The sequence below is a fragment of the Ctenocephalides felis genome, unplaced genomic scaffold (assembly GCF_003426905.1).
Source record: "Ctenocephalides felis isolate EL2017-DRISC unplaced genomic scaffold, ASM342690v1 CF-g0.4_SCAFFOLD_01886, whole genome shotgun sequence".
NCBI classification, from domain to species: domain Eukaryota; kingdom Metazoa; phylum Arthropoda; class Insecta; order Siphonaptera; family Pulicidae; genus Ctenocephalides; species Ctenocephalides felis.
This window is the reverse complement of record NW_020538040.1, coordinates 67,897,087-67,906,099: the sequence shown is the minus strand read 5'-3', so window position 1 is coordinate 67,906,099 and position 9,013 is coordinate 67,897,087. Positions and strand designations below refer to the sequence as shown.

At 26.8% G+C, this 9,013-nt stretch overlaps 1 protein-coding gene across 2 annotated transcripts; it reads right to left on the bottom strand.

Annotated features, from left to right (window-relative positions):
- Positions 1-1,934: 1,934 nt before the first annotated feature.
- Positions 1,935-7,405, bottom strand: LOC113376858 (protein fem-1 homolog CG6966). Of its 2 annotated transcripts, none has more exons than XM_026616935.1 (12): positions 7,103-7,405; positions 6,848-7,012; positions 5,729-5,886; positions 5,413-5,593; positions 4,991-5,166; positions 4,295-4,390; positions 3,562-3,739; positions 3,250-3,491; positions 3,047-3,180; positions 2,841-2,978; positions 2,648-2,773; positions 1,935-2,346 (listed from the first exon to the last, which is right to left on the bottom strand). In XM_026616935.1, the coding sequence occupies exons 1-12, from the start codon at positions 7,246-7,248 to the stop codon at positions 2,122-2,124; spliced, it is 1,965 nt and encodes a 654-aa protein (XP_026472720.1). In that variant the 5' UTR covers positions 7,249-7,405; the 3' UTR covers positions 1,935-2,121. The 2 variants fall into 2 exon arrangements, with proteins under 2 accessions (XP_026472720.1, XP_026472719.1); XM_026616934.1 differs by having other exon boundaries at positions 1,938-2,346; positions 2,847-2,978.
- Between the last annotated feature and the right edge of the window lie 1,608 nt (positions 7,406-9,013).

Genomic DNA, 9,013 nt, shown 5'->3' with positions numbered 1-9,013 from the left:
ATAAAGTATGAAAACAACAATCAAAATATTTAACTTTTTCAATTAAATTTATTTAAATAGTTAAAGAGAGTTAAGAGACTTAGATAAAACACTAATTCAGCAATAAAATTTCTTCATACACTTCCATGTTCTGTGACTGGATTTTCTATGTCCTGTATTTTCTCATCTCCCAAAAAGTAGTACACCATCCACATCCCTTTTCATCTTACTATTCATTACTTCTCTTTTATTTTACACTTACAATACATATATATATATATATATATATATATATATATATATATATATATATATATATATATATATAAATATATTGTATTGTAAGTGTAAAACAAGATGGAACGTACCTAGTTCCGAAACGTCGACTTTTTTAAGTAATAAAAAACAAAAAAAGTTTTTTAATAAACTATTTCTTTATTTATTTACTGTCGACGTTTCGGAAGTAGGTACGTTATAAAACATGATCTTGATAAGATTTAAGCAAACAATATGTTTAAGAAAAGAAGATGGATTTTTTTATTAATAAAATAGTTGCAAAAATAATGTAAGAAATATGATATGATCAAAATGAAAATGATAAAAATGAGTAAAATTTGAAAAATGATAAAAAATTTGAAAGTTTTGGAAAGTTTTAAGAAAAAGTTAATGAAAAAATTGAATTAATTTCCTGTATGATTGAATATACATTAGCACTTTTTCACTAAAAAAGATTTTAACAAAAAATAAATTTATGAGTTTCTTTTTAGCCGAATAGGTAAATTTTGTAAATCAAATTTTTTTTAAGTTTGTTATTTGAAACAAACAATATTATTCTCTCGATGTTATGAGATCAGCTATTTGTAATGAACTGATTCTGAGTTACACGTGCGCTACTTGAAAACTATAAGGATGTGTGTCGTGTTGTTTTTATGTGTGAGGATGTAAATACTTAAATTATTGATCTTAAATGGAAGTCGATATTAATTGTTTGTCAAAAAGTGTAAAAAATTTAAATAAGAATCATGTAACAGGTTGTGATCTGATCTAAGGTTATATATATATATATATATATATATATATGTGTATGTGTGTGTGTCTATATACAATTAAGCAGAGAAAAAATATAATTGAAACATATATAATAGCTAGTAGGCTCCATGAAAAGGAAAATGCATTAATAGTTCATGATAAAATAAAACAACATTGCTTTTCATATATATTTATTTATTTGATCATTAGAATAATGTGCTAATAAAAAAATTAAGTAGATATATCTGAATTGTGTGTTACATATTATATCACACCCACTTCAAAAATAAATGATTACATATTTTAATGTGTAAGTCATTCAGAGACATAATAATGCCGTACATTCAGAAGATTTGTCTTACTCAAGCACACCGTCCATGCCAATAATAGAATACAAAACTTTTTTATTACTGTTATATAAACAAAAGTGATTTAAATGAAAATACTTTTTGTACTCTCTTTCTGCCGATATTTGTGTGGTGTCATTTATCAATTTCAGCGACAATTATTGCAAAATAAACCATTACATAAGAGTAGTTTCTATATGGAATGGCTGTTATTATGAAATAAAAAATAGAGTATATTATATATACGTACATACATACATATAGTAAATATATATATATATATATATATATATATATATATATATATATATATGTATATATATATTGGCAAATAACTAGAATGGGATCACATGATAATAGATTATATACTAAATAAAAATTAAAATTGCATATATTAATTAGAATACAAATATAGTGATAGGTCTTTTTCTATAATAATCACAGGTTTCAAATGTATATATATAATATATATATAGATGTATATTTATGCATTAATGTATATTTAAATATATATGTGTGTATATATATATATATACATATATAACTACATGTAATAAAGTGATAACGATATTTCATTAAATTATCTTCAATGATACATTAAACTAACATCAGCCTTTTACTTGCAAGGGAAACTTAGTAAATAGTGAGCTCATAATACAATTAATATAGTACCTACTACTTCTTAAGTTCCACTTGACAATTTCTGTCGTAACATAATGTGTTAAATACAAAATAGTTATGACACATTTAAGAATTTTCATAATTCCTATGCTTCATGATATTTAACAAATGCTTCTAGCGTTTTAGGAATCTGGCCTTTGTACTTTATTTTGTGCTTACATACTATTGTGGAAGCCAAGCATTTAAGTGATAAATAATTTACAAGAGGAATTACATTTGATGAGTTTTTTTGTATCATTTCAAAGGGACATTCACCAACTTTATTTGGTTGGTCCACGTGTGCTCCATTTTCAAGCAGCATTTGTACTAACTGAAAAAAAAAGACAAATATATATCATTAAGTACTATGTAACTTTCTTACTTTTACGAGACTTTTATGCATAACCTCTTATAATAATTAATTATATTATTTAACAGAGCAATCAATAATTCAAAAATACTATTTTCTGCTGCCTTCTTTATTATCGTTGGCCAAAAAAAAATATGATTGCAATGTAACTACAATATTTGTATTACAGAATAAAAAGTAAAATTTGTATTTTTATTTTTGAAGCAATGCAAGAAGTGTGATTATACATATGAAAAAGCACATTTAAAAGTAAATCACTTACATTTCCATCAAAATTATATGTTATTGAGGCAATATGTAGTGGAGTTGATTTAGATTCATTTCGTGCATTAACATTAGCCCCACAATTCAGCAATAATCTTGCAACTTCCAGATTAGGAAATATGAACTAAAATGAATAAGAAAAGTTACTAATTTAACTTCAATTCACATTTTGTACATATTAAGATTATCACAATTACATTATGGTTTGTTTCTGCAAAATAGCTGCTTTTAATAACATTGAGCCTAGAGACGCACAAATGTAACAAAGAGTCACCAGTACAAGAACTCCTAATATCATGTTGCATTAAATGATGAACTAACATATTAACCTGAAATCATAAGAATTATATTATTAAACAAATTCAATAATGAAAAAGAATTATTATTGAGTAATAACCTGTTCTTTCTCGCTATTGTTGCTTGCTGTCATTAGTAGTAAGTATATTAAATGAGTAATGCATTTTAGCATTCTATCAAAACTTTCTTGCTGCTTCTTATGAACTGGCCTGATCTCCAGTAGATTTCTTGCTTCTGTAGAAATCAGAATAGATGGAAAAAAATTCAAAAAAACTTGATGTTTACTCATATTTCAAATCTTACCCAATATATTTTCTGTTAATAAGGTAAATGTGCCTACGATATCCGAAAATTTTAATTGCCCATTTCCAAAGTCATGAAAATCTGTTCGATTTATCAAATCCAACATTAGCTTAACAATGGCTTGGGCAGAAAAACATGTATCAGAATATAATATGCTGTCCTTCTCAACTCGTAATTGCAAAGCCACTAACCACATGTCTATACACCTTTGATATCGTAAAGCATCCGCATAAGACGCCCCACTATAATAAAAACATATTATAGAAAAACGATAGTGATAATGTAATGAATACCAAAATTGAACACCATTACCGATACATAAGACGAAAAACGGTGTCTTTATGATATGGCCCTAAAATTCTTTCACAAATTAGTAAGCTTTGAATTCTCATGGCATCAATATCTGTAGCAATATTTTCCAATTCTTGATCTGTTGTGAACTCTTGCATATAGCCAAAAGCTTCACGGGGTGCTCTTACCGGCAATTTTGCTAGAAATAAACAAATAAAGTATTGAAATGAAATGAGCATAATTTTGCTGAATAAATTAAATGATTTTTATCTATGAGTCCACACAAGTGTATCTGCTGCACAAATACACTGTAATAATTGTTTTTATAACATGCCACATACAATATTTTTAATAAAAATAAATCTGTTATAAATGTCCAATCTCTATGATTCATAATTCAATGCAACAGTAAGTTTTTGTCAAACTTAGTTAGTTTACTCAAGCTATTGTTAATATTTCAAATATTTGTAAAGATTAATTTACACATTAAAAAAAAAAAAACATATTAGACTTCTGCTCAAGGTGGTAAAAGTTTATAGTACATAATTTCCCTCAAACACAACGCAATTGTTAAATTAAGTTACTTGCAAAATGTAGTTTCATTGGGGCTTTGGATTTATTTTAGAGGTGTTTGTTTTTACATATTTTTAAAATGAAAATATTCTTAATTATTCATGATTGATTGAAAAATTGTGACTTTACACATGCAAAAGCCACTATTTCATAAAAACAAAGGATTCCTTAAACAACTTACGTAAATATTCATCTCCAGCTTTGCGAATTCGATGTGCTATACTCCAATGAAAAATTGCAACACCCGTATCATTATGTTCATCAAGGCATGTGGAACCTAGTCAAGAAATGTTACTTTTAATTTTTTCTCATTTTCTAAAATAAATATATTTTTTTCAATGCAAAAAAAATTCTTGCCCAATAATATTAGCACAAGGATTACGGAAGCCGTCATGAATTTGATAGGTTTTGAAATTCCAAGTGAAACAAAAAACCACAGCAATAAATAATACATATTATAAATAGTTTTATGTGATAGTTTTATCACCACAATCTTCAAGAGTCGCAAATTATATATTTAAAAATGTTTTCAATAAAAATAAATATTAATAAATCATTAACTTATTGATATTTAATTTTTAGGTGAAACTTTATATTGTTCATCTCATATTGAGGTGGAACAAATTGATGTTATAAAATAAATATGCATTTACACTTGGTAACATCTGTAAACCTAACGTTAAGATTACTAGCAGCAGTATCACTTTCTCAATATTACAATATTCATGATGAATATTCAAAGGATGTAACTCTTTCAAAAATTCATATGAATTAAATGTCGTATGATAATTGTTACACAGTTTAAAGCAAAATAATTCATTTTATTAATTTAAAATTAATCTCTTGTAAAATTGTATGTAGTATCCACAAATAATACCTAGCAACTCATGAGCATTTGCTATTCGTTCTTGTGAATAGTTAAATTTTGATTTAAGTAAGGTGAATATTTCATGGGCTCCTTTAATACATGCTGTTTGTAATGCATCATCACCATAACGACTCATTGCAAATACATCTGCACCACGCTCTAAAAGCAACTTTGTCGTTTCAATTCTGAAATTTAAAATAATATTTCAGCAAATATAGGAAACTGCTTATGCAATATTAAAAATGAAATGAAATATATTCAGTTAGATGAGAATAATTGCTCTAAAAGTTAAACGTAAGAAGTGAAATAGGTTTTAGAGAAATTCTACATTTCTTAACAAAAAAAAACCCTCCTGTGCAAACTTTACTTCAAAAACAATCTAATAAAGCAAAGCAATAAACCAATAAGTATTTAATATAACTTGATGATACCTATGTTCCTGAATGGCGTAATGAAGTGCTGTTTTGTTTTGAATATCTCTTGCATTCACATCAGCTCCATTCTCCAATAAAAAGGAACACAAAACATCTGATTGGACAGAGTTAATTAAGCATGTTCCACCATTATAATTTGCTCGTTTTATATCTGCACCATTTTCAACCAAAAACTTAACTGAAAAGTAAAATATAAACGGTTATGACCATGTTTGAGATATAAAATGACTAGTCAAAAGTTATGGCATAACTTGCATTAATATTATTGTCAATAACAAGTTCCTTACAAAATGTTCATTATTTATGTTATTACCAATTTCAATGTGGGTCATAAAACAGGCACTTCTTACAGGAGTCGATCCACTATCAGATACTGCATTGATATCTGCACCACGTTTCAATAACAATTGTATTATAGGTAAATTACCTACAACTGCAGCACACCACAGAGGTGTAACACAATGAACCGACCTAAAATGAGTCGAATGGTTTATAATTTATAATAGAAATATTTGAAATTATTATTAAAACTAAAAAAAAAGAAGGAAAGTACCAATTGATTCATTATAAAATCTGTATAATGAAATTAAACTAATTATTTGTAAACTTCTACGATGCATTGTAAAGTATTTTATGAAGATAATCCCGGATGACTGATAATTTTTTTTAGTGTTTTAAACAAGCAACTATTTTGTTAAGTTTAAGAGTTATAAATTACATAAAAATAGCATTATTGAAGTTAGTAGAAAATTGTAACAAAACAATGAGAACTAAGAACTGGAATTGTACATATGAATTATATTTTGCATTGTATTTTTCAAATGATGTTATGCTCTTCATCCAAAAATAAAATATATATAGAAACAGAATGAACTCCATTAACTAGATGTAAACATTGAGAAATTCAAGTACTAAATACAATAGTAACACTACATAAGACAACTTTACTTAAGTTGTATGAATAAATATATAAGGTTTATCAGCAAAAAAATAACACAGTGAATTAAAGGACTTACATATTTTGTGGCAAAGATTAAAGTTTTGCTTACAAACTAATTTATAGCTTATATACTTTTTAAACAAAAAAGATATCATAAGCATAAAAATCGAATCTCATTTCTCGTAATTTTTTGTAATAAAGATATCAATGTCTCATTGAACAAACAATTGTCAACAAAAGATAACAAAACAAAAATTCTTTGTTCTGTCTTATGATTTTGAAACTCATAGTTTTGTAAGGATTTCATTCAAATACAAAGAGAATCCATTTAAAACTAAACATAGCCAAAATATTTAACATAAGCAATACGATAAAATTTAACTTAGGACGTTTATATATGTTTATTAGTCATTCATTATTTTACTTTTTACCAAGCTTTGAATACAGACTATAAATTTGTTAGAAATTAGTGATTTCAATGTGAGTTCGAACCTTTCATCAGGTACTTCGTATTGACCCCTTTGTTCAATATCAGCTCCGCATTTAGTCAATAGGTATTCGGCAATTTCACAATGTCCCCTTTTGCAAGTAATAAAAAGTGCAGCACATCCATCTTTTAGTCTGCTGACTACCTCTTTCCTCTTTGATCTGGGCAATCTGTGCACAAGAAATATCAAATAACAAATCATATGTGTTTTACTCTTTATGTGAAAATTATATAATGATTCAATACACAATTTTATATACCGTTCAAGTTTAGCCCGTAATCCATAAGATAACATCGCACTGGGCCTTGCATTTCTGCATTCTGACATCAATTCATTAAAACAGATATCCAGTTCAGTATTATTTTTCACAGGTAAGTGATTTCTGGCATTGTCTATTTGTTGCATTTTAAATATAGGATTTTAATATTAAGCAGGTTTAAAAAAATACTGGAAGCACATGAAATTTAGCAATCTGTCAGTTTCTATTTTGCCAAGATCTTTATTATGTATATAGACATTATCAACCAGTTCGACGACGTGAGACTGCGAGACGTTTCGAACAAATGTTATGTTACACAAATGGAATGAAACTTGCGCTATGGTTTTTAAAGCATAGATATAGAAATCACACAGTAGAAGGATTGGACAGCATTCGTAATAAGCAAATTAACATATTAATGTTAACTCATTACGTTAGTTGCAATTAAAAAAAACAAAACAGATGATATAATTTAGAAAAAAAATAATTTTGTTCAATTTTTAAAACTCTTTCATACTTTACATTATGACAGTTGTAAGTATATTTTGTTTTTATTTAAGAGTGTGTGTTTTTGGTAACATGGGAGTAGTTTATACGTGGATTTTTTTAAATGTTACGTAATTTTTACAAATATCACCGTATTGTTAAATATTGATAGTCTTACGGGGCATTGGTGCAATATATATTCATTCAATCATCACATTATGCATAGACCTTATTATACATATGTATTATAAGCCTTCTGCATAATCATCATAGTCAACCACTGGGTTGCCTTATGGTTGCCTTCTTGAAAACACATAGATAGAGTATTGCATCACAAGGATATAAAAACATTTGTTCAATTATATATGAAAAACTAGTGGTGAATGGCATCGTGCCTTAAGGCAAATTGCTGGAACTTCCCGTGCCGTAATGAAATATTCGAGGAATATTAAATGTTTTCAAATACTGTAACTTGTATATGTTTAAAGGAAACTAAACAAACAAAACTTAATCAGTCGAATTTAAAATGAAGGACATTGTCTAATATTTATAACAATTATATAAACTGAATTGCAAAGATAAAATTATTTATTTTAAGTATATTAGTCAGCTTTAGAACTTTAGCCAGAAAGAAATTAAAATTCAATTTATTTTCGATGTTCAAAAAAAAAAGTTTTTGGAAATTAAAAAAAAAATAAATATTTTTTTCCTCCGTTCTCTCAAAAACTAGATTTCTATTTTCCACACTCTTTGCACCGTATCTCCGAAACGGCTGGACCTGACTTTGCCAAAAACTAATCAGCACATCTCCCTTTTAATAGGAATTGAATGTTTTTTGAACCATTAAATCGGTTGATTCGTGCGCCCAAAAACGTGAACAAAAAATTGTATCCATACATACATACACACATCCATTTTTTCTGAAGTATACCAAAATGATTAGAAACCTTCAAAACGTGAAGAAATGTAAAAAATTTCAATTTTGATTTATGGGCGATTACAATAACTTACCCTACCGAAAATCAATAATATTAGTATCAAAATAAAAAAAAGTGATTTTGATATACAATTTTTTTGCTTATTCGTTTTCTTATACAGTTATTTCATTAAATGTAACCGATTTTTTGTAACAGTTTTGTAAACAGTATAAAATATATACCACGAAACTAACAATAAGAACTAAACAAGAATCTAATAACACATTTGTAATTTTGTAAAATCTGATTAATTCTAAATGAATTATTATGATAATGATCAGAAAACGCATAGAATAGTTTTGGTTCGTTTTTGTAACCTCCCGTTGATAAATTTAGATTTTTTTTCAATCTCATTTTATTTATTGTTATACTACAGTTATTTACTCTAACAAATCGTGCAGTAATTGTTATAAGAAATGATTAATCTTTTTATCATTGTTAATAATAT

What these genes read in the sequence shown, in the direction of transcription:
- LOC113376858 (XM_026616935.1), bottom strand. Translation starts at nt 7,248, where the DNA reads ATGCAACAAATAGACAATGCCAGAAATCACTTACCTGTGAAAAATAAT. An exon ending in TTACGGGCTAAACTTGAACG is followed by an intron (nt 7,013 to 7,102) that starts GTATATAAAATT and finishes TCTTGTGCACAG; the next exon opens with ATTGCCCAGATCAAAGAGGA. An exon ending in TATGACCCACATTGAAATTG is followed by an intron (nt 5,594 to 5,728) that starts GTAATAACATAA and finishes TTTACTTTTCAG; the next exon opens with TTAAGTTTTTGGTTGAAAAT.